This window comes from Panthera tigris, chromosome X (genome assembly GCF_018350195.1).
Source record: "Panthera tigris isolate Pti1 chromosome X, P.tigris_Pti1_mat1.1, whole genome shotgun sequence".
NCBI classification, from domain to species: domain Eukaryota; kingdom Metazoa; phylum Chordata; class Mammalia; order Carnivora; family Felidae; genus Panthera; species Panthera tigris.
This window is the reverse complement of record NC_056677.1, coordinates 124,724,606-124,750,352: the sequence shown is the minus strand read 5'-3', so window position 1 is coordinate 124,750,352 and position 25,747 is coordinate 124,724,606. Positions and strand designations below refer to the sequence as shown.

The 25,747-nt window shown below is 43.3% G+C and overlaps 2 protein-coding genes across 4 annotated transcripts in view; one reads left to right on the top strand and one right to left on the bottom strand.

The window, feature by feature from the left end:
• Positions 1 to 18,999, bottom strand: part of NSDHL (NAD(P) dependent steroid dehydrogenase-like) — a 29,340-nt gene extending 10,341 nt beyond the window's left edge. Inside the window, exons 1-3 of one of the 3 annotated variants that reach the window (XM_015540587.2) lie at positions 18,800 to 18,999; positions 10,623 to 10,734; positions 6,996 to 7,154 (exon numbers count right to left, since the gene is read on the bottom strand). In XM_015540587.2, the coding sequence (XP_015396073.2) occupies positions 6,996 to 7,154; positions 10,623 to 10,694 (231 nt within the window). In that variant the 5' untranslated portion in view covers positions 10,695 to 10,734; positions 18,800 to 18,999. The remainder of the gene's footprint in view (positions 1 to 6,995; positions 7,155 to 10,622; positions 10,735 to 18,799) is intronic. The other 2 variants (XM_007088973.3, XM_007088975.3) reach the window with 2 other exon arrangements.
• A 128-nt stretch (positions 19,000 to 19,127) lies between these two features.
• On the top strand, positions 19,128 to 23,514 carry CETN2 (centrin 2). The gene is made up of 5 exons (XM_007088978.3): positions 19,128 to 19,210; positions 20,179 to 20,337; positions 20,873 to 21,001; positions 22,349 to 22,486; positions 22,936 to 23,514. Exons 1-5 carry the CDS (start codon positions 19,208 to 19,210, stop codon positions 23,023 to 23,025), a joined length of 519 nt encoding a protein of 172 aa, XP_007089040.2. The 5' UTR covers positions 19,128 to 19,207; the 3' UTR covers positions 23,026 to 23,514.
• Positions 23,515 to 25,747: the final 2,233 nt, after the last annotated feature.

Here is a 25,747-nt window from a genome sequence, read left to right as displayed (position 1 = left end):
GGTAAAAATCCTAATTCTAGCATTTGTTTTACTTTTATTAGTTGGCATTCCTCTGTAATGTAGATGTTCCCCCTCCTCTATACTAGTTTTTCTTTTTTTTAAAGTTTATTTATTTATTTTGAGAGAAGCAAGTAGGGGAGGGGCAGAGAGAAAGAGGGAGAGAGAGAATCCCAAGCAGGCTCCATGCTGTCAGCCTAGAGCCCGACACAGGGCTCGAGCCCACGAGCTGTGAGATCGTGATCTCAGCTAAAATCAAGAGTTGGAAGCATAACTGACTAAGCCACCCAGGTGCCCCCTAATTTTTCTTTTTATCATTTTCAGGGACATATGGATTCTTATTTTATTCAATGCATTACTATTCACTACTATTACCTTTTGTGAGGTTTAAATGTCCCAAATTTGGCCAGTGGAAGCTCTTCAAGTTGGTTCATGTCCTTCTTTTTTAAAATTTTTAAAGTTTATTTATTTATTTATTTATTGAAAGATATATATATATATATATATATATATATATACACATACACACATATATCGAGAGAGAGAGAGAGAGAGAGAGAGAGAGAGAGAGAGAGAGAGATGGTGGGGAGGGCACATGGGATGGGCAAAGAGAGGCAGAGAGAGAGAATCCTGAGCAGGCTCCAAACCTGCCAGAGCAGAGCCTGGCATAGGGCTCAAACTCAAAAAAACTGTGAGATCATGACCTGAGCCGAAGTCAAGAGTCGGACACTTCACTGACTGAACCACACAGGCACCCCAGGTTCCTATGTCCTTTTGACATATTCTTATTAGGTTTTGAGCACTTTCTTAATTTTGTCCTAAGAAAATGTCTCAGGCTCACTGTATTACCCCTGCTCAGAGTCCTGAATAGGCTATATTCCCAAGGAACCCTGGTCCTTTTATGGGCAATAGCATACAGAAATCAAAATCTGAGCACTAGATGTACATATTGCTATTGGTGCCCCAAAGGAAAAAACTGAACCAGAATCAGATCCAGCTCTTAGTCCACTAGAAATATAAGGCAGAGATCTGACTTTAAACTTTGTAGTACTCACATCAAAAAAGTAAAAATAAATGGATGAAAATAATTATAATGTATTTTATTTAATATATCCAAAATACTATCATTTCAATATGTAATCCAGATAAGAATTATTAATGAATTATGTATATTCCCTTTTTCTGTACTACATCTGCTTTACTGGACAGTGCAGTCCCAGACCTACCAGTTTAGAAACCCTAGAGAACAGAGGGACATGTCAAACAAAACCATGGGAATGCAATCTGCAAAATCCAGTCCATGGGAAATGCTACAGGACAATAAATACAGTTCTAAATAAATATCAGTTATTCAACAAATGAAATGTGAAGGGGAACTTTTATAAGAGACTTAACTAGCTCAATCAACTTCAGTATCTTAACCTTCTTGGTTCATTATTTGGAAAGAAATCTTCTTGGTTCGTTATTTGGAAAGAAATCTTCTTGGTTCGTTATTTGGAAAGAAATCTTCTTGGTTCGTTACTTGGAAAGAAATCTATTTAAAAGCACTTATGAGACATTTAGGGGTATTTAAACACAGGCTGGAACTTAAGGAATTGTCACCATGTTTTAGATGTAGTTATGGAACTGTGTTTTTAAAAAGGCTCCTTATCTTTTAGTGACAAATACTGAAATACTTACAGGAATAAAAATGATAATGGTGTTTAGGATTGGCTTCAAAACAATCTGAGGGTGGGGTGGGGATATAGGTGAAACAAGACTGTCTGTGAGTGGATATGATACAGAGGAAATCTATGAAATATTACAAAGACAGAACTTGAAAGAACACATGAAGGAGAAACTAACAGACATGTAGAATATAATTAAGGACGCCCACCTTCCCTCCATGTATGTCTGGTAAGGTTTACAGAAAGAAAAGAGAATGGAAGTAGAGTCAGTATTTGAAGAATTTTCCAGAAATGAGGACGGAATTCCATCCTCAGAGTCCAACGGCCCACTAGGTGTTGAGTAGGATTTAAATACAAAACGAAAAGTCAGACCTAGACATGTTTTCCATAGAGTATACAGGATAAAAAAGAAAATCCTAAAAGGCATGAGAGGAAAACCCAGCTGACCCCCAAAGGAATGATCAGATTGAGTGTTGGAAGGAATAGTTATGAACCTACAATTCCACCCCCAGCAAATAAGCACTTATGAGAAAGGGTGACATAACAACATTTTCAAGCATACAAGGGCCATAGAAAGTTTTCTGCCCAAATATTCACTGAAGGATGCTAAAGGAAACATTTCAGGAAGAGGAAGGAACCTAGAAAGAAATGGGAGAGAAGAAGTACTGATGAACGAATTCAAGAATATGGCACAAAACCTAAGTAGTGACTTTCAAACCCATTTTAAACCCCTTCACCCTCTTCACATCCTCTTTAGCTTGGACTTCTTGATCCATCATTGCAATCTTGACCTTGCTTATGTCTGTCTTTATCAAGTTGGTCTGGCAAACTGCAGCCCTGGTTAAATGCAACTCTCTCCTTCTCCCTGCTGGTGCCTGAGTAGCTGAGTGTAGTTGGAGAATACACCATGCTGGCGGGTCTTGCTTTAAGTTTGTGTTTAAAAAAAACTTTGTAAATAAAAGACTAGCAACCATATCACAGGAGTAGTAGAGACTTGAGAGGGCAGTTTGGAAGGAAGCTGAAGTTTGCTAAGGAGTCTCATCTCCTTTGAGAGTACACAGCATTGATCAAGAGAGACAATATCCCTGCCTTCATGGAACTTCCTTTCTCCAGGGATGGTGGGCAGATAAACAAGTAGATACAGAGTATATCAGCTAGTATCAAGTGTTATACAGAAATATAATACCGAGTAAAGGAGATCTAGAGTGGCTTGTGGCTTAGCATAATAAGTTGGTCGGAGACTTAAATTTAGGGAGCAAGGTTGGTGGTTCACAAAGAACATTCCTGGTAGAAAGAGCAGTGAGTACAAAGGTCCTGAGGCAGAAATTCGGTGAGTCTGAGGAGTGGTAAAGACACCAGTATGCCTGGAGCAGAGCAATGAGCAGAGTAATACAAGAGAGGGTTAGGCCAGAGAGGTAGTGAGGGCAAATCATGCAGGACCTCATAGGTGACTATAAGGGCTTACATGTTTGCTCTAAACATAACTGGATCACTGGAGACTTCTGAACAGAGGGGTATCAAGATTTGATTTATGCATTAAAAGGGTGGTGGCTTCGAGAAGCATGGTAACAAATGAAGGAATAAGAAGTTGGTGAATTGGGGATCTATTCGGAGAGTGCAGTCAAAAAGATCTGATGATGAATGTGATGAAGGGTACAAGAGAAAGGAATCAAAGGTAAATGTATTGTGTTTGGCCAAAGCAATTGGAAAGACAGAGTGGGTCATTTATTGAGATGGAAAGGACTTTAGTAGGCTTGCTGTAGTGGGAGAGGGGGCCTGTAGCAGGGAACCAGGAGCTGAATTTTGGATATGGCAAGTCTAAAATGTCTGTTATGTATCTAAATAGAGATATCTGCCTGCTGGACAGATACAGTCCAGGAGAGCTACAGGCTGGAGATATCAAGCTGGGAGCTCATCAGCTCCTAGACTGTATTTCATCGGTGAACCAGGGGAGGGGGGATTCACGTGGACACTGAGTGTGCTCAGAAAAGAGATCTAAGCAATAAGCTCTGGAGCCTGCCACATTTAGAAACTATAGAGATAAGGAGAACAAGAACCAGAAAAAAGAAATTATAGAGATGAGACAGAATGGCAAGAGGAGAAATGGGCAAGTAGGGTGTCCTAGGCTTGGCCACTGGATCTGGTTTCCTCTAGGCCCCCGATGGCTGTGACAGGGGGCTGTTGGTGACAACCTAGCTGGAGTACTTGTAAGAGACAATGGAATGAAGCAATCAGAGGCGACAAGTGCAAATGGTTCTTTGAGCTCCCCCTATGACACGAGAGAGACAAGTGGGGCAATGGCTGGAGTGGGATCTCCCATCAGGGCGTTTTGCTTTCTTACGATGGGTGAGCCTGCAATATGTCTGTGTGCTGATGGCTATGATTGGGCAGAAAGGGATCAATTGCTGATGCAGGAGAGAAAGGCCAGAATCCCTAGCTGAATCACTGGGTAGGAAGAGAGGGGCTCCAGCTGGCACAGATAAGGCACCTGCAGAGCGTGGATGTGGTCACAGGCACGTCTGTGTATGTGGTGCCATGAGGTACCATGGGACCAGCTTGAAGGCCATGGCCATGAAGAACAAGGCAAAAAACCTTGTATTTTCTTCTTCGGCCCTGTTCAGTGCCCAGAGGCCCCAAGGGAGGAGGGAGAATCAGATTTAACCAGGACTGGGGTTATACCTAGGAAGTATAACCTGATGTAGAAGTTTATGTGTCCACTTGGTGAGGCTCCAGTCCCATCATTCCATCAAATACCTGTCTAGGTGTTGCCATAAAGGTATTTTATGACTGTGGTTAACATCTATAATCAGCTGACTTTAAGTACAGGAGATTATCCTCCATACTCTGTGTGGGCTTCATCCAATTACTTGAAAGGCCTTAAGAGCAAACCCTGAGGTTTCTGTAAGAAATTCTGCCTCAGGACTGCAGCATCAGCTCCTGCATGAGTTTCCAGCCAGCTGGCCTGCCCTGCAAATTTCAATCTTGCCAGCCCCACAATCCCATGAGCCAATTTATTTAATTAAATCTTATTCTATCCCTTTCTCCATCTCTCTCTCCCTCTTCCTCTTTATCTACATACACACACACGTTAGTGGTTGTTTGTCTGGAGAACCCTGACTGATACAGACAAGAAGAAAGAGGCAAGGGGGATAAGTGTTATGCAAGAGAGTAAGTCAGCCTTGGACTCAAAGGCAGTGAGGACACAAACTGGGTGACGGAGAGTGGAAAAGAGCCAGAAATCTGGGTGTGGTTTAAGGATTGGTAGGTGAAGGTATTAGGTTACGAACTAGAAAGATAGGAGGTGGTGGGGGGCCTGTAAGTGAGATCATGTTGAGGACACATTTAGTAACAGTAACAGGCTCTGGGGCGGGGGATGACAACAGGCCTGGAAGCCAAGAGGCTGAGTGACAGAAGGCCAAGGAGAGGTGAGGTGAGGGTATTGGCAGGGTCATTTGTGTGATTACTGAACTTATCGACAGTTATGATGAGGCTGACCTCGGCCAGGAGCTAAAATCACTAAGAAATAAGATGGAGTCCCCTGGGAAAGGGAACACATGGCTGTGGATGACTGTCCCAAGGAAGGCACTGGGGTATGTACAGTCTGCTGGCACCATCTGCACAGCCAGAGGGATCTTAGGGCAGTGAGGAAGTGGCAATGACAAGGAAGACTTCTACCCCATCTCCAGGCTCAGAGGTGTGGGCAGGATGGGAGAGAAGACAGCCTGCGAGGGAAGCTGTGTCCTTAAAATTCAAAGTAAAACAACTATGGCAAATGACGCCAAAGTCAAGAATAAGAGCCCACGGACAGGCTGAAGGAAGCTGTCTGTGATAGAGCATTCTAAATCCATAAGAGAAACAAGGTAAGCCAAAGACAAATGGACAAAGGTTGTTGACAGGCACTTCACAGAGGATCAACAAAGAGCACAGAGTCTGGCCTCCTGAATAGGGAGGGCACATGACTCTAAGCCTCACCAAACTACCATTCCACATTCTTTGGAATGGCAATACCAAAAAGTCTAAGTACACTGAGTGTTGGCAAAGACGTAGAACGATGCGGATCCTACCAACCACACTGCTGGTGTGAACAGAAAACTGATATAGCAGCTTTGTTCAGCAATTTGGCAACATCTAATAAAACTCAAAATATTAATACCTTTATGACACAAGTAAAGCCTGCAAACATGCTCAGTAAAAGAAGCCAGTCATAAAAGGACATATATTATTGCATGATTCCACTTATATGAAATGCCCAGAGCAGGCACATCTACAGAGACAGGAGATGAGTGGGTTGCCAAGGGCTGGGAGGGCAGGAGAGCAAAAGGGGAACAACTGCTAATGGGCCTGGGATTTTCTGCTGGGATGATGAAAATGTTCTGGAATGAGACCAAGGTGATGGTCACACAACTTTTTGACTACACAACCACTGAATTGTACACTTTAAAAATATGAAGTTTATGGAATGTGAAACTTACCAATAAAAAAACCCTGAAAACCAGCGACTGCACTTTGGGGTACGTAGGTGACCCTTGAACAACACGGATTTGGACTGCATGGGCCCACTTATATGCGGTTTTGAGGTAAATACAGTACAGGACCATGAATGTATTTTCTCTTCTTGTGGTTTTCTTTTTTTAATGCTTATTTATTTTTGAGAGAGCACAAGAGGGACAGGGGCAGAGAGAGGGGGACAGAGGATCCAAAGTGGGCTCTGCACTGACAGCAGCAAGCCCAAAGTGGGGTTCAAACTTGCGAACTGTGAGATCAAGAGCTAAGCCAAAGTCAGATGCTCAAGTGACTGAGCCACCCATGTGCCCTACTCCTTATGGTTTACCTAACAACATTTCCTTTTTTGTAGCTTACTTTATTGTAAGAATATTGTATATAATACATACAACATACAAAATGTGTGTTAAGTGACTGTTTATATTACCGGTAAGGTCAACAGTAGGCTACTAGCAGTTAAGCTTTTGGGGAGTCAAAAGTTGTACACGGAGGGTCGGTGCCTCTGACCCATGTTGTTCTAAGATCAACTGAATACTCTGGAACAGTAGTCAGCACAGTATAGCCTGTGGACAACTTTGTAAATAAAGTTTTATTGGCACACAGTTGCACCCATTCCTTTATGTACTGACCATGGCTGCTTTTGCACTACCATGGTAGAGTGCAGTTGTACTGACGAAATGAGGGTATGTGTTAAATTCTTTCATGTAACTTTAAATTTTTTCAAAAGAAATTTTTTTGAAACAATTTGGCTGACCTCTGAGCAGGGTAAGCCTGGTAGTTTCCCTTTGGGGGCCTGTGGAAAACTGGCAAGGCTGGGTGGTCCATTACCTGTTGGTTGCAGAGGTCACCCAGAAAGAAGTGCACCTGGGGATTGTCAAACCCTTGCCGTATATCAAATACATTGACAGCGTAGCCTCTTGCCAGCAACTGCTCCACCATGTGCTGCCCCAGGAATCCAGAGCCTCCGATCACTGTGCACTTACTGGCCTGCAGAAAGAGAGGGATGGGCAGAGGGTATATGAGAATTTGAAGCTATAAAGAACTTTGACTCACATGTTCATGAGCAAGTCCATCTGTTTGTTTGAAATTCTTTTTGAGTCAAGTTGGAAGCTTTATATAATTCTGGTGTTCTATAGCCAGTGGCACCCTCCTCTCCAGAGATAAGTAAGGAGGAAAGAGAGATAGCAAATGATACTGAGATAGACTTTGGCTGGATTGGATGATCTGATACACGCATGCTGTGTGTTTAACGAAAGGAGCAGGAAACACCTCTGGAAAAAATGAAACTATGTATGATCAAAACTGGACAATACAAAAAATCCCAAAGTCATACCTTCTTGCTCCTAATAACAGAGCCCTGGGCACTTCTAGAACAGACAGAAACAAAATAAAACACAACACAACATGCCACCCACTCAACTGACAATGTCGACTTAAAATATCAGTAAGAAGAAAGCAAAGTGTCTATGCTCGCAGGAGAAAGTCAGCCTCTTTTCCTCAAACTGACCATTACAGGGCTGTGCTGTGTGACTTTGGATTTGTCACCTAATCCCTTCCCACCTTAGTATATCCAAGACTATTGCTGTCTGATGGGATCTCCTGGAGGGGTTGCAGGGAGGATCAGTAAACTGTTAATCAGCCAGGCCCTCGGCTTTGCTTTCCCTTCTCTGAGCTCTGAGCAAACCGACGAATCAGGGAAGAGCTATGGTGCTTACATTTCACCTTCTGCAACACGTGCACTTTCTGGGCTAAATTCCAAATCTGACAACTGGGGATAATGGAAGGACAGAGCACCAGATGCAGATACTTCAATATTCTGATGCCAGGGAGAATAAAACTGTCTGTTGCACACTGATTAAGCTGGCCCCAACAGTCTCCAAAGGAGGACCAGTGATATCCATCCTCCCTGGGGTCTTTCTAAAACTGTATCTGGGCTTCCTGAAAATGACAAACACCCATTTTCCCTAAGCTCATGTACAGTAAATCAAAGTTGGGAGTGTGGAAACTAAAGATATTAAAGAAATTCTGATCCTGATTAGAAAACAAACAAACAACCCCTCTATTTATCCCTTAAATATCTATACAATTGAGTTATGCAGGAGACTTCAGAGGTGTCAGGGCTCCTACTACAGACTCGCCCCTCCCAACCTAGTATCCCATGGACTGGCATTTTTACTGGAGTCCACTGGGCCACCCAGAGATGGCTCTGGAGCTTAAGCATCATTTGTTCAGGCACGTGTAACCTACTGATGTAATCAGCTTCACTATTCCACACCGCACCCCATCCCCAACAAAATGATCTCTTCAACCCATTTTTGTCTAGGTTTTGTTTGATTACTCTCATATACGTGTAATCACACCATGCTAAATAATTTGTACCTTGACTGGAATTTCTAAGATATTCCCAGGACACAGGCAAATTAAATACACAAATCCCATTTGATCCTCATTTTGGCTATACCTTCTCCTTCCCTCAAGTCAGCTGTACAGGTAAATGTAGGTTTTTTAGAATAACTCTGAGCCTCCCTGCTCCCCAAACTGATTTTTCTTGGTTTGCTAAAAGCTTGCCTTAGTTCAAAGAGGTTCAAACTAGACATGTTTTGACAGTATTCCAAAGGATTTCAGATTCTCTTGTTATCTAGCATCTCTAGTTATAATTGTTTCATAGTTTGATGGTCTAATTATTTTAAAAAATCAAATAACCTTTCTACTATGTCCAGTGCAATTTCCTTTCATGATTTTATTTATTTATTTTTTAAAGTTTATTTATATTGAGAGAGAGAGAGAGCACGAGCATGAGTGGGGAAGGAGCAGAGAGAGGGAGAGACACAATCCCAAGCAAGCTCTGCACTGTCAGTGCAGGGCCTAATGTGGGGCTTGAACCCATGAACCACGAGATCATGACCTGAGCCAGAATCAAGACTGAGCCACCCAGGCGCCCCCGCTTTTTTTTTTTTTTAAATCATTATTATTATTTTGAAATGTGGCACCAATATTGCTTGGAACAAGTGGGCCAATGGCTATTCCACAGAGAGTTCTGTAGTGATGAGAACTGAACTGACATTTACCCCAGAAAAGTCAGGTGTGTGATGGGCCAACGTCTTTAATCACACCTATAATACCACATGGTTAGAGATCATATGAAATAACCACTTACGTTTTATGGCCATGAAAGATGATGCAGAGGAAGTGGGCACAGTGGACAAGAAGGAACATGTACTAACAAGAATAAAACTCTGGACTGTAAACAGGTAATGAGACTCAAGAATGGGTTACTGAGAGAAGTTATAAAATCAACATCTTGGAGAGAGTTTTAAGAACAGAAAAGAAAGCCATCTAAATGATTTTAATTGCAATATGACCTTGAGGTAAGAGAATGATCTAGGCCCCTGGGTTTCTTTTAACCTGTTCTGTTTTCCTTTGTCTCTAGCAGTGGGCCTCTTTTCAGAGAAGTCTTACACAGAACATATATATAAGGTAAGATGAAAGTGTTCTTTTTAAATTTTTAACTTATACTTCTTATAAAGGCAACCAGTGAGAAAGAACACCATGACACAACCATTGAAATGTAATTTTTTTGGGTTGCTGAGTATCAGTAAAATCCCAATTTATACAAACAAGGAACCAGATGGCAAGGGACTCTGATGGTTCATCTGAACATTAGAATCTCACATTAACCTTCTATTATAGAGGCACAGAGGAGGCTTTATTCTGAGCTACCCACCAAGACAAGTGTGATCTAGTGGGGAAACTCCTGGGCATCTTTAATTTATTAACATTTGATATAAACACATTTTATCTTGACGTGATTTCATTTCTGAAACATTAGCATTCATTAAAAATGAATCAAACCAAACCTATGCAGACCTACATGAAGAACCTCCAGGAGCCCTGACAATTCCTTAAAGTCCTTTCTGATACTTGCAATGCTAGAGCTTAGGAGTCCTTGCTACTGCCAGTGTGGTTGCTAGGGAAGCCTTCTGCCATTCCAACCAAAAGCCTAGTCTACCCTGTTGAAGGCCACGTGAAGGCAAACTGAGGCACCCAGCCAATGCCAGCAGTTACTGCCAGGGATGTGAGTGAGGCCGCTTGGAACTCACACCTCGGGGGGGGGGGTCCCCTTGACTGCAGGTGGGTGGGTAAACCCAGAGGAAACCAGCCAAGGACTCCCAAGTGGGGCCAGCCTGAATCACAGAATCAAGAACAAGAAATGGGTATGGTGTTGTTTTAAACCACTATGTTCTAACACTGTTACATAGCAATAAGTAACTGAAACCTTGAATATATATGTATATATGTGTGTGTATGTGTATAAACTCAACATTAATTGATTTGATAAATGTACCAAATACAATTTTTAATCCACAGGTAATATCAGTGGCTTCCTGGTATATATGTGCTCGACTTTCCCCTTATCTGGTTTTGGTTAACCTTTTTTTGTGTGTCAGTACTCACATTTGGAATGTCTTCTGTCAAATGTGTCCGTGTGACCTGGTCTCTCATTGGCTCACCAAATGCTCGTTCCATTTCAGCTCCAAATACCGTTATGTTTGCGATGAAGTTTTCTCTTCATAAAGACATATTTAGAGACAGACATTTATATAATATAAACTGAAACATTTTTTAGGCATTAGTGTTTTTGTGTGGATGCCATTCCCCTGTCAAGTTTCCACAAAGAGCTGAACCACAGTGGTAGCTATTAAATGAAGCCCTCCGCTTAATATTCCTGTGACAGGCTTCTTTCTGAGGAAAAGGTGTAACTGGGCCCATAACTCACTGCATTCTTGGATTAGAGGCAAAATGGGAAGCCAGTTAAATGGCCTCTCTCGTCATTTACAACAAAAGGAGCATCTTTGGCATTGTAGCTTTTTCCATGGCACTCACACATTTCAATTATTCTCGATTTTCCTTGTGTTGATCATTACATTGTGGGAGTGCAGTGGGAAAATGCACAGACCCAGGGAGTGCTGGGTTCTGGTGCCAGCCCTACGACAAACTAGGTAAATCCACTCCAGTCCTGTCTTTCTGCTGCAGCTGAGTTTTCCCGTGAATAAAAGGGACTATGTGCTCATCCCCATGATGCTAGGGCAGGGGGTGTTGGGAGTGGAACAGCATAATAGAAGACAGAGCTCTTCGTGGTGAAATTAAAGCCACCCTGACTATGTGTGGAAGAACTCTGTCTGGGGTTGTCAGAAGCCTTCAGGAAGTGGTCAGAGTATGGTGGGGACTGAGCACTTCACAACCAAGACACAATGAAGCATACCAGCTGATGGAAGAACCGTAACACCAAACAGACGAGTAGTTTATAAGACAAGCTTTTGTGACAGCCCTTAGGATATGCTCCTCTCTTCATTCACCCATAATACTGACTCACAAACAAAGAGAAGCATTCAATTTTGGGTTAGATGTATTTGGTCTTACATCTGTTTTCTTGGTAGTGGTCAATTTACTTAAGTCATGGATCTCCTAACATCTGGAGATGGTGAAATCTGTGACAAAGAAAACAGTCCAACTGCGTGCAAAAAGCTAGATTCACAGAACACTTATCAGTGAGAAGGTGGCTGCCAGGCAGCCAACACCAGGGTCTCAAACACCATGACTGCTCCGATCCAATTCCACACCTCTAGTCTCTCTCTCTCTCTCTCTCTCTCTCTCTCTCTCTCTCTCTCACACACACACACACACACACACACACACACACACACACACACACGTTCTTGTAGGAAATGATTTTGTGGTTGGATGAAATGGCCTTGAAATGGATATTATGAACCTCTGTGTCTGATGGGGCCATTTTACGGAAACATGTTTCTGAAATCATAATCGAAGTTATCAGGAAAATACATTTTAAAACTTCACTTTTCACATAATATATTATGCTAAATGAAATCAGCCAGGCACAAATACCGTATGATCCTTTTTTATATGAGATATGTATAGTAGTCAAACTCATATATGTAGAAACAATGGTGGGTGCCAGGGGCTGGGAGGAGGGGGAATTGGGGACTTAGCGATTACTAGGTAGAGTTTCAGTTCTACAAGAGTCAGACTTCTGGCGATGGATGGTGGGGATGGTTGCACAACAATGTGAAATGAATGCCACTGACCGTACTCTTAAAAGTGGGCTCAGAATAGCTCTGAATGGGAAAATAAGACCCTAAAGAGCAACATTCAGGGGGCTGGGATTGTTAAGGTTCACACATCAGAAGCCTCAAGTCTTTCTCCTGTAAAATGTTAGTTCTTTGAATCCATTAAAAACCAGTATATTCATACTGAGACAAAGCTTTGAACTAAAAAAAACAAACTAGGAAGAGATCCACCTTCTACTGGTGAAATCTAAGTGCCTTGCTCAACTTCTGGGCAAGGGGAGAAAGGCTGCTGACAGGATTATATAAGAAGACAAGCAAGTGAGCCTAATCTTCTTGCTGGGGAAAGTCCCCAAAAACTAAGTCCTGGAGGCAAAAGGAAGGGACAGTCTGTCCACCTCAAACCAGATAGAAAGAAAAAGTATTCCCTCCTTTGAAAACATGGGAGATCAGCTTCTTTGTAAAGGGGTAATGCAGAGCAATTCAGAGGGGTGTGTTAGGATGTGTGGGGGTAGTCGGGGCCCGGCCTGCTGTCTTCCATGGAGTCAGTGCAGGAAGGTAAGATGTAGCTACCACAAGCTCACCGGTCTAGTCTGTGGACAGACAATGTCTGTGTATGCAAGAAAACTGCAAACAGGAGTCAAGGCAAAACACACTTCCCCAAAGGACTCAATCAGCCAAACCTTGTCCTTTCATAGACCTGAGGCGTCTGGTTGTTTCTGTTAGTCATTCGTCTCTCTGATTGTCTATTTTTAGGACACAGAAAGACCCTGGCTTTGGATTTGTAGTGGCCCCCGAGAAACCCATCAGCATGCCTGCGAGCTTGAGCTTATGCTATCCCCTCCACCTAGAATACCTTCCCTCTCCTTGGTGAGTTCCTCCTTATCCTTCAAGGCCTAGCTCAACTGTCACTACTGTGAACCTCCTCTCCCTCCCTGGGGACAGTCAGCTCCTTCCTTGTCTGCTCCCGTTCTAATACTCAGCACACTCAATTATACCTTTTTTTTCCTACTTGGTTGTGAGCCCCCTGAGGGCCAGCAAAGAGCCTGGAACAGAGCAGGGGTTGTATTGTTCTCCTGCAGCTGCTCCCAGAGGTCTCTTCTGTAGAGCAGTGATCCTCCCTGCTGACCTCAGAGCTGCTATGGGGCTCAAACAAGGCTCGGGGATAAAAGTGGAGCTACAACTTGTAAAAGAGCAATCACCCAGGTTTTGGCTCACTCACCCAATGCCGGCCACTGCCAGGCAGAACCCGCGTTAAGACACAGCACCAACCTCCAGGGAGCCCACGATCTAGTGTGAGAGACAGACTTAGTGGACAGTTGTGGAATGCTTCTGAGTTCTCATGAAGGTAAACCCAGAACGGGGAGGCTGGCCCAAGAAGGCGATCCCTGAGCCAAGTTCTCAAGGCCATGGAGGAGTGAGTCAAACAGGGGTGGGTGTCCTAAAAGCCTTTCCATGGCCAGGGGTGGGAAGGACAGGTGATAGCACAGAGCCAGCATGTTCTGGCAACTGTGACAAGTTGTGTCACAGTGAGTATGAAGCAAGATTGGGAGCAAAGTTGAGAATATGAAAGGACTGTGTGTCAGGTTAAGGTTACACTAAGAGGAGAGGGAGAAGCCCTGGGAAGTTGTAAGCAGGGTGAGTGTTAAGATCAGAAGGATCACTCTGGCTGCAGTGCGGAGAAGGGATTTTACCCAAGTCTAAAGTTTTGGGCATGCAGGGTAGGGGAGATGACAAGAGCAAATCAGAGAAAAGAAATAACATTGCTCGAAAAACTGCCAAATGCCAGGTCTTTTTACATCTAAGTATATTACACCATTAAGATCCCTAAAGCACCCAGTTAGGTCTCATTCAACAAAAGAAAAACTCAGGCACAGAGATCGAGTGACTTGCACCACACAGATTTTACACAGCCAAGGCAGAACTTTGTGGCTGTTCTTTCTACTCTGCCAGGCTGTCACCCTGCAGACTGGGAAGTAGGGTATGGAAGACAAGGCATATAAGGACCAGCAGAGGCAAAACTGGGCAGGGGGCTCAGATGCCAGGTTGGGTCTGGACTTTACTCTGTAGTCATGGGAAGCCTCTGAAGGTTTAAGAGCAGGGGGGATGACCTGACCAGAGTGTTCACCAGGAAGACAAACCTGGCAGAGCAGGTAGACTAGGCAGGTGCGAAGCAGGCACAGGGACATTATTCACCAGTCATTCAAACAAGTTTTACTGAGTACCTAATATGTGCCCTTCACTGTTCCGGGTACTGGAGTACCAGCAGTGAACAAAACAAAGATGCCTACCCTCATAGAGCTTACCTTCTAGTGGGTGGACAATAACGAACAAAATAAGCAAGTACCAGGAGAAAACAGTAGAGCAAGATATGGGGCTCAAGCATGCTGGGGGCTGCAGTGCTAAACAAATAGGGTGCTTAGGGTGGCTCACTAAGAAAGAAGGTGATAGTGGAGCAAAGACCTGGAGGAGGGAAAGAAGTGGAGCAAGCGGGCAGAAGGGCCAGCGGGAGCCAAAGTTCTGAGGATTGTGCCTGTGTGTTTGAGGCCCAACAAGGAACCTAGTGTCCCAGCTGGAATGAGCCTGGAGAAAGGAAAGGGCATGCTATGCCAGGCCCTGCAGACCACGGTGAGAATTCTGGCTGGTAGGAGTTGGGAGACTGCTGACAAAGGCCTGAATTGGAAAAGAGAAAAGGAATGGCCTTTAAGTGGGAGAACGGATAGAACCTAGAGGCTGGTTAATGCGGAGGGGACAGGAAAAGAGTCAAATATGACTGAATGGTTTTGGACCTGGTTCATGCTGAAAAAGGAAGGGAAAAAAGGGTAGAAGGTCAGCAAAGACGTTCATTTAATAGATGCTAATATATCTCATGCCTTTCTCAGCCTAAGAAGCTTATGCTCTATGCCCTGCCTCCCTAAATAATGCCCCAATGCCCAGAGGGGAAGCATGTAAGGACTGAGAGCCCTCTTACACTAGGCTAGCTGTGGGGGGCAGATCCTGGACCTCCAGCTCCAATGCTTCAGCCCATACCCTTGCACACACACCCTTGTAATTCTCCAAGCACGCATGAAACCAGGAGCTGCTTCTTTGAAAAGATCAACAAAATTGGTAAACCTCTAGCAAGAATCATCAAAAAAGACAGAGAGAGAGGACTCAACTAAACAAAATAACTAATGAAAGAGGAGAAATAACAACCAACACCAGAGAAATACAAAAAATTGTAACAGAATATTATGAAAACTTATATGCCAACAAATTGGACAACTTAGAAGAAATGGATACATTCCTAGAAACATAAAACCTACCAAAACTAAAGCAGGAAGAAATAGAAAATTGAACAGATGAATTACCAGCAAAGAAATTGAAGCAGTCATCAAAAAACTCCCAAAAAAGAAAACTCCAGCACTAGATGGCTCCACAAATTCTACCAAACATTTTAAGAAGAGTTAATACCTATTCTTCTCAAACTATTCCAAAAAATACAAGAAAGAAAACTCCTAAATTCATTCTATGAGTCAGTGTCACCCTGATACCAAACCAGATAAAGACACCACAAAAAAAAAGAGAACCACAGGCCAATATCTCTCAAGAATACAGATGCAAAAATCCTCAACATATTAGCAAACCAAATCTAACCATACGTTCAAAAAAATCATTCACCACAGTCAAGTGGGATTTATTCCTGGGATGCAAGGCTGGTTCCATATTCACAAATCAATCAATGTAATATATCACATCAATAAGAGAAAGGATAAGAACCATATAATCATTTCACTAGATGCAGAAAAGCATTTGGCAAAATACAACATTCATTCATGATAAAAACCGTCAACAAAGTAGGTCTAGAGGGAACATACCTCAACACAGTAAAGGCCTTGTATGGAAAACCCACAGCCAACATCATACTCAACGGTGAAAAACTGAAAGCTTTTCCGCTAAGATCAAGAACGGGACAATGTTGTTGTCTACTCTTGCCACTTTATTCAACATAGTACTGGAAGTCCTAGCCACAGCAATCAGACAACATAAAGAAATAAAAGGCATCCACACTGGTAAGGAAGAAGTAAAACTCTATTTGTAGATGACATAATACCATATATAGAAAACCCTAAAGACTCCACCAAGAAACTACTGGAACTGATAAATGAACTAAGTAATGTCGCAAAATACAGGATCAATGTACAGAAATCTGTTACATTCCTATACACTAATAATAAAGCAGCAGAAAGTGAAATTAAGGAAACAATTCCATTTACAACCGCACCAAAAACGACAGAATATTTAGGAATATACTTAACCAACGAGGTCGACGACCTGTACTCTGAAAACTATAAAACAATGATGAAAGAAATCCAAGATAAGGCAAAGAAATGGAAAGGCATCCCATGCTTATGAGTTGGAAGAACAAATATTTTAAAAATGTCCATACTACCCAAAGCAATCTACATATTTACTGCAACCCCTATGAAAAGTACCAGCAGCATTTTTCACAGAACTGGAACAATTCTAAAATATTTATGGAATCACAAAAGACCTTGATTCGCCAAAGCAATCTTGAAAAATAAAAACAAAACAGGAGATATCACAATTCCAGATTTCAAGTTATATTACAAAGCGTAGCAATTAAAACAGTACGGTACTGGTATAAAAATAGTCACATAGATCAATAGAACAGAATAGAAAAGCTAGAAATAAGCCCACAACTATATGGTCAATTAATCTTTGACAAAGCAGGAAAGAACATGCAATGGGAAAAAGATGGTCTCTTCAACAAATGATGTTGGGAAAGCTGGACAACCACATGCAAAAGAATGAAACTTGACCATTTTCTTACACTATACAAAAAAATAAATTCAAAATTTGGATTAAAGACCTAGATGTGAGACCTGAAACCCTAAAAATCCTTGAAGAGAGCACAGGCAGTAATCTCTCTGATGTTGGCTGTAGCAACTTTTTTTTCTGGATGTGTGTCTTGAAGCAAGGGAAATAAAAGCAAAAATAAACTATTGGGACTACATCAAAATAAAAAGCTTCTGCCCAGCGAAGGAAACAATCAATAAAACTGAAAGGTAACCTATTGAATGGGAGAATATATTTGCATATGACATATCTGAAAACGGGTTAGTATCCAAATTTATAAAGAACTGATACAACTCAATACCCCCAAAACAAATAATCTAATTAAAAAATGGGCAGAAGACATGAATAGACATTTCTCCAAAGAAGACCTCTAGATGGCCAACAGACACACTAAAAGATGCTCAACATCGCTCATCATCAGGGAAATAAAAATCAAAACCACACTGAGATACCACCTCACACCATTCAGAGTGGTTCAAATTAACAACTCAGGAAACAACATATGTTGGCAAGGATGCAGAGAAAGGGGAACCCTCTTGCACTGTTGGTGGGAATGTAAACTGGTGCAGCGCCTCTAGAAAACACTATGGAGGTTCCTCAAAAAATTAAAAATGATCCAGTAATTGCACTAATGGGTATTACCCAAAGGATACAAAAATACTAATTCAAAGGGATCCATGCACACCAATGTTTATAGCAGCACTATTTACAATAGCCAAGATCTGGGAGTAGCCCATATTTTGATGGATGGATGAACTGAGAAGGAAGATGTATAAATATACAATGGAATGTTACTCAGCCATTAAAAAGAAATGTTGTCATTTGCAATGACATGGATGGAGCTACAGAGTATAATGCTAAGTGAAATAAGTCAGTCAGAGAATGACAAATACTATATGATTTCACTCATATGTGGAATTTAAGAAACAAAACAAATGAGGAAAGCGAAAACGAGAGGCAAACCAAGAAACAGACTCTCAACTATAGAGAACAAATTGATCCTTACCAGAGGGGAAATAGGTGGGGAGATGAGTTACATAGGTGATGGGGATTAAAGACTACACTTATCATGATAAAAACAAAATAAATAAAAGAAAATCTAAAACCACACTCTCCAAGCACCCCTCACACTTCAAAGTCCTCCGTGACTTTGCTCATGGCAATGTCTGGGCCTGGAATGCTCCCCCCTATCCGCCTGAGTGACTATCAAAAAAGTCTATTTTGACGACCTCTCCCCTCATGCTCGCTCATATCTCCTTCACTTCCTTCAAAGTCCGTTCCCAGGCTCCCACCTCATCTCCTTGGCTGCTTTTAGCCAGGAGGGAACCAAAGTGATCCACTTTTAAAATCAGTTGCGGGCAGGGCGCGGGGGGGGGTGGGGTGGGGGGGGAAGGCAGTGCTATAGAATGGACACTCTCGAAGAAATAGCCTCAGCGGGACACGGTTTCTAAGTCCCAGCCGTCCAAACCTCTGCAACATTCCCCTTCACTTCTCTGGGTCTCAGTTGCTCCTCGTGTAGTCTCCGCTGTAACACGCAAGGTCACGGTCTTCTCTGGCCCTTCTGACCCTAATTTTGTCTTAGGCCAGACCAGAAACCTCCCGACCAGACCTCCTCACCCAGCCCCTTGCCCTCCTGCCTTGTAGCCGATAGAAGGCAGCCTCCCAGGGCGAGGTCGTAACCCTTACCGTCCGTAGGCGATCCCCTGGTCAGCCTCAGCGCTCCCCCAGATAGCACCCAAAGACCTGCAGCCGCCGACGGGCACCGGTTTCTCCACGCCCGCGTGAGCAGAGGATCTGCCGAGACTCCTCCGCCAACGGGATTGGCTTAGTTTGGCGCTGGTTCAGCCAATCGGCGCTCACAACGTGATCCTGCCCAATGAGGCCAGGTCTTAGCTGTGAGTGCACAGCCCCCAGGCCCTGGGCCAGGCCTTTGTCCGATTAGCCCCACCCACCACAGCCCTGCGCCAATGGGAAGCGGCGGCGGCTAGTGGGCCGCCAATGGGGAGCAGGGCCGCGCGCGTGGGGCGGTGGGAAAGGCGCCGAGTCAGTGTATACGTCGGTTGCCGTAACAACGGGCGGCGGAGTTGGTCGGCAATGGTGAGTGCAGGCCGTCCTTTGGTGCCCGACGCCCAGAGGCTGAGCCCTTCCAAGATTTCGTCTGGCCCTGCCAGCTCTCCTGCGCCGTTCTCGATTTTGGCGTGCCCCTCCTTCCTCTGAGTTCTTTCCCGGAAGCGTAGTGTAGAGACGCCTGCCGCCCAGCTGGGCCTGTGATTCGCTGCTGCTCCCCTTCACCCAGTCTGCGCTGCGCCCACCCATCCCTTAGGCTCCCCTGATCTTCCCCTGCTGGCCCCCTCGGTGACCGCCCCTGGACAAAGAAAACTGACGTTACCTGCAGGCCCTGACTTCTCAGATCCTGACCTGGCCGCCTCGCTCTACCAAAGTTTACCCATAGAACTGGGGAGGAGATTTATTATGTTTGATTGGTAACATGCATCCTGAAATTTAAGTACAGGGATATTCGGGACATGTTTTGAGCTCCTTGCAGGAGGGACAGATGTGTCAAGTGGATTGAGTTTTATTGTTTAATATTGGCAGAATATACATTTTAGCAACCTAGTAATATTTGGCCAAATCTGGAAGCGTGGTTACTTCTTAAAGTCGGACTGCATAGAGGGAAGCGGAGTACCGCGAGTGGGTGTTGTAAGGACGTTTCTAGATAATCATTAGGATCCCCAAAATCAAGGTCACCTGGTTATCTGTACGTTTATGCAGTCAGCTCCTTGGCTAGATCTCTTTTAGGATGATTTTCAATCAGAGATGTCCAGACGAACAAGGGGTCTTCTTGCTTCTAGAAACAGTAGTAAATAAAGAAGAGGGAGGGATAGAGGTGCATGGAAGGATTCACTGTTCTTTCCAGTAAACCCTGTTATCTTTTCTGTTAAGCAAAGCTTCGGAATTGGTTGGTGTAAACAATTTTAAAATAATTTGTTGTCTGTAACTATTTTATGTAAAATATAGATTATATTACATAATACTGTGCTTCTGTGTTTGTAAAACGTGTAAAGGCCTCTAACTTTAAGAAGGCAAGCATGGCAACATCTGCCCAGCGAAAAAGGATGAGTCCTAAGCCTGAGCTCACTGAAGAGCAGAAACAGGAAATCCGGGAAGCTTTTGATCTCTTTGATGCTGATGGAACTGGAACCATAGATGTTAAGGAACTTAAGGCAAGCCATTTACATTCCAACTCCCCAGCCTTGCCTTTCCTCTACATCTTTTTGTTTCCCTGTCACCACTGTACCTCTTTTTTCCTCATCTCTCTGCAAGAAGTAACAGGGGAGGATGCACTGTGTTCTGTTTTCCTATCTTTTTTTTTTTACCTCAAGTGTTATTAAATAAAATGGAGCACAAATATCAATCTGCATAATGTTCTAGTGTTTCCCAATCATTAAAAAAAATTTTTTAATGTTTATTTATTTTTGAGAAACAGAGCGCGGGTGGGGGAGGGGCAGAGAGAGAGACACACAGAATCTGAAGCAGCCTCCAGGCTCTGAGCTGTCAGCAAAGAGCCCAATGCAGGGCTCAAAACTCACGAACTATGATCATGACCTGAGCCAAAGTCAGACTGAGCCACCCAGGCGCCCCTCCCAATCATTTTAATGAAATTGTGTCAGATGCTGGCTTAATACTCTCAATGCTGTCATTTTTGTTCCTGTTAACGGTTTAGATGTGCATATTGAGATGATCCTGTTTTCACTGTAGGTGGCAATGAGAGCACTGGGCTTTGAACCCAAGAAAGAAGAGATCAAGAAAATGATAAGCGAAATTGATAAGGAAGGGACAGGAAAAATGAACTTTAGTGACTTTTTGACTGTGATGACTCAGAAAATGGTAAGTTAGCTGGAATAATCAGCATATTTTCCACCCATAATGGTGAACAAATTTGAATCTAGATATGAAAATGTCTTCACTGAAGAAAAGTTAATACAAACTGGAGGGTTCAGCTGATAAAGGATGGTATTTATGACTGAAAATTAGAATGCTTAGGTTCCTCTTGGCTTTCTTCAAGGCCACACAAATCACAGGAAAAGTGTTTTACCCTCTGTAAAGTCGTAAAAGTACTACTGCTGTCACTCTTTTGTGATTATTTTTCTCAACTGATTTCTCAATATGATAACCACAAGCAGTAACACCTATAAACACCAGCAATATTACAGTGCCTGACAAGATGAAATGCCTATACTTTAAAGGTCAAAATTCTTCTCTCTCTCATTTGTTATTCTGGGCAGCCTTAGCCTGAGGGCAGGTTACTTCAACAGCCTAGCTTTTCACTGCCCTGGGAATTTGGTCTTTTAGCATTTTCAAGGTTGAATGCACCCATTCTCTAGTCCCTCAGGTGTCACCATTTTAACGGGCCCAGGGGGTCAAGAAAGACGTGTCACCTGACCAATACACCTCACTCCCCTGAGTGTCATTCCACCCAGGATGTATGTTGATGTTCCCATTGGGCCATTGCTCATTCGTTGGCCTTCCAGCTCCCCTTTTGTGAGGCTTATCTTCGCTTTAGTAGCATGTAAAAAGTAACTCCATGTGTGTCTCAGGTCACAGGTCTGTTCCTACTCTAATAATTCTGTGGCTTTGAAATCATCTAATGATACCTGTATTTTTCTTTGTGTACTAATTTAAGTGATCAGGAAGCTTAACCTTCTGTAACCACCTAGTAAAGCTGTCCCACCTTAAAGGTGGGTTCTGAAATTGCTCTTATTAGAGAGGTTCTGTGTATCTTTCGCTACCTTTCAGGAATTTCTGGAGTTTGAGCTGTTGGGGGATTTTCCTTTCTTCCTCTTTTGGAGTACTTGGGATCCCAGTAACTCTGTTATCTCATAACAAGTTAAATAGCCCTCACTTTCCTCCCTGCACCCCCATTCCCCCACCGAGAGGACCCCTCTTCTGCCAGCTCAAGCACTATATTTCCTCTAGCTTTAACTCTACCCTCTATTCCTGTTTCTCTCTGCTTTGTATAGAAAGAATATTTTAAGTCAGTCCTTTATATTTCCTTTTTAGCCTGTTTATAATAATGTCATTGAGTTTGTCCTCTTCTACCCTGGATGACGTTTGATCTCCTGTGAGCTAGGACCTATGTCATGAAAGCCATCACCAAGACCACGTAGAGGGGTTAGGTGCCGGTGAGCTGCTGCATAAGTAACTGCTTCTGTGTTATCTGTTTTACTTGCTAAGTCTGAGAAAGATACCAAAGAAGAAATTCTGAAAGCTTTCAAGCTCTTCGATGATGATGAAACTGGGAAGATATCATTCAAAAATCTAAAGCGTGTGGCCAAGGAGTTGGGTGAGAACCTCACTGATGAGGAGCTGCAGGTTTGTAAGGCATCGGACTTGAGCTTAGCTCCTGCTTGGAGCCCCTGTGTGACTTTTCTGAATAACATTTTCTCTGATGTGAGCCCCACTTTGAAGGAAAACTAGTGTTCTCTTGTCCCTCTCTTGACCACTTAATTTCTCCTTTAATAGTGTGACAAGCCTATGGGCCTTGCTCCCAGAAAAATGCACACGTAAAATTTTACCTCCTATTTTAGGTTTTAAGAATCCCCCTAGTCAGGATGATTTTCAGGCTCTCTTCTGGATGATATGTATGACAAAGTATTGCTTGATTTTCAAATAACTTTTTGGGAACCAAGCTATTCTAAAAAGCAGCACATTTGCAATGGGTGGACCACAACTGTCTATTCATGTAACCTTATGAAAGCCATTGCTCAGTCATTTTAATTCATTTATGAATGAATCTAAGTTGAATCCTTATTGTTCTACAGGAGATGATCGATGAGGCTGATCGAGATGGAGATGGAGAAGTCAATGAGCAGGAGTTCCTGCGCATCATGAAAAAGACCAGCCTTTACTAAGATCAGTGTCTTCTTTTCATATTGTGTGAAATCTGGGTTTTGAGAACACAAACTATTTTCCCCCACTGACCTCCCTGTATAACTTTAGTAACAACCTTGAATCTCTTTTAGGTATTTGAAAGTGTTCTTAGACATTAAAGTTCTTTGTAAGGTGACCTGCTGGTTACTTTAGTTCCCCAAAGCAAAATGAGAGCATATTAGAGTGGAGAAAAGGGTCTTAAAGCTTTCACCCACCTGCAGTTCTGCCTTGTATCACCTCACTCTTGTCATGCATTTCCACATTGATGCCACCACAGAATGACTTCTTGGACTAGCACATGTTGTACCCATGTCACCAGAAGCAGGGGGCCTCTCTTTGAGGTTTCCAGTTATAATTGACACCTGAGTGCAGCTTTCTCTTTTATAAAACCCAGTGAAGTTATTCACTTGCATTTGGATGTGTGTTTGTGCTATTTTTTTGTCTTAAAAATAAAGCCTTTTTTATTTTGAGCTTTTGTTCTCTAAGGGTGAGTTCTTTAACCTTGAATATGAGTTCATCTTCTAAACCACTGTGTTGAAGACAGCCTGGTAGATCCCCAACTCCTTCCCAGCCGATGGACAGAAAATTAATCCTTTACTACTGACTTGAATTGTTTGTTTCTTTGGGAATCCATCAGTGTGTAAAACTAGTAGAATTTCCATTTCACCTAAGCCTAAACGATGCCTTAAAAATAGTTTGGGCGCAGTTAGTCTGAGAGTCTTATTGGCAATTTGTGCTTGGACAAATTGGGGAAAGGCAAGTTATTATGACAGTAGGTTGAATTCAGCCAACCTCTGGTCAGTTTATTTGCTGGATGGTGTCTCAGAATCTCTGTGTCAGATTGGGCTGAATGACCTTGTCTAGCCCCCTCTTCACCCTACATGGGATAACCTAGAAGAGAAGCCATGGCAGATAATATTAAAGTCTTTGCCCCAGGCTGAGGGTGGGGAACAAGAAAGGCGGAGGGGAAGTGGAAAATGAACAACAGTGATGGAATGCTCATTCACCCACACGTGGAGAGGAAAAGAATGGGTTTCAAACTTCTGGGGGCATCCTAATCCCAGGATAGGGTTGCCTCATTTAGCTAATAAAGAGAACACCTAGGTCAATTTTAATTTTAGACAATTTTTTTTTAGTACAAGTATGTCCCATTTGGACTTTGTGTTGTTTATTCACTGTTGATCTGAAATTTAACTTTGCTTGGGTTTCCTGTATTTCAAGTGGTAACCCTACATGGAGAACATGTAAAGAGGCATGACCCTGGGCCTCATCCCTGGACACTGGCATCCTGAACAACTTGGTGATCCACTCCCAGACAAGTCTACAGGGGCATAACTCTGAGAAACACTGGGGGGATGTGGTGGGGGAACCCAGAGTAGCCTCAGACCTGGGTTCTCTCATGGGCTCCACCAGTTTCTGGCTGGGTAATTTGGGACAAGCTCCCTCTCCAAGTGCCTCAGGTTCCTTGTCTGTGTAGTGGGGAGAAGAGTTGTGCTTAAGTCTGACTCTCTGAGGGCACAATGCAGACTCACACAAAGGGCCAAGAGGGCATTTCAGAACTGTTTGTTCTCAATGTCATTTCCTTGGTGTGATTGTCACATAGCTTTGTTAGATGTGCATACATGAAGTTTTTAATGTATACTGTCCTCCAAAGTCGAGTTGACAGCATTTACTGGGAGGATTTGACCTTTGTCATATTTCTGTTTTCTAATAAGAGGCATGTGATCTGATAAAAGACATACGATAATGGAAAGGAGCGGGAAGACTGGGTCCTACTTCCCATTTTACTGTTAACTGTCACCCTGGAAACATTCTTATCTCCTCCTTCTTAATGTTCTCATAAATGAAATATAGTCAGGAATCTTGGGGGAAGGGAGAGTGGTACGTAACATGTTATCCTTAAGGATAAAAACAAGCACGAGGTACTCACTATATTGGTGCCTGCCAGCCATTTTAAAATAGGTTTGTGGAGGGGATGGGGACAGAGGGAGCAGCATGAGTCAGTGGGTGTGAGACTGGAACAGAGAGTCACATGAGGGTCAGGAATATGAAGATGGAGAGGCAGCTGGGACCACTTCATGCGAAGGCAGAAAAGAGGACTACAAGGGGGTGGGGGAATGTGGATGGAGGGAGGACTGCAGTCAGTTTATATAGGGCTGGACCAGGTAGTTGAAGGGAATGGATGGGATGGGGAAGAAATTGTAGGAGAGGTCAGTGCAGGTGCAGGTGATGCAGAGTTGTAGACTGGGTGGAGAGTGATGGTGACAGAGGGGGTGCAGAGTCAGCTTAGGTGGGGCTGAACCAAGAGATGTAGGGGAGATGGCAGAGGGTGGGGATAGAGAAGTAGAAGCTAGTTTTTGTGAAGCTGGATCAGGGAAATGTAGGAAGAGTAGTTAGGTAAGACTTGGGTGTAGGGTAGATGGGGAGGGAAAGGCAGCATAGGACAGTTCACAGGAAGGGTCTACAGAGTTGGAGGGGAATGAAGGAAGATAGGAAGGGAGATAAAGGGAACAGGAACCAACGATGGAGATGTATGGAGAGTAGGGTAGGGTGGAGTGGGAGAGGTAGGAGAGGTCAGTTCAATTGGGGATGAATTAGATCCTGAGGAGAGGTGGCTGGGAAGTAGAGGGCCCAAAGTCAGTCTATGAGGGCAGGAAAGAGTGATTCAGGTAGGGGGAGGAGGAAAGGGGAGAGAAAGGGAGC

What these genes read in the sequence shown, in the direction of transcription:
- CETN2 (XM_007088978.3), top strand. An exon ending in TAGATGTTAAGGAACTTAAG is followed by an intron (nt 20,338 to 20,872) that starts GCAAGCCATTTA and finishes TTTTCACTGTAG; the next exon opens with GTGGCAATGAGAGCACTGGG. An exon ending in CTGTGATGACTCAGAAAATG is followed by an intron (nt 21,002 to 22,348) that starts GTAAGTTAGCTG and finishes TTACTTGCTAAG; the next exon opens with TCTGAGAAAGATACCAAAGA.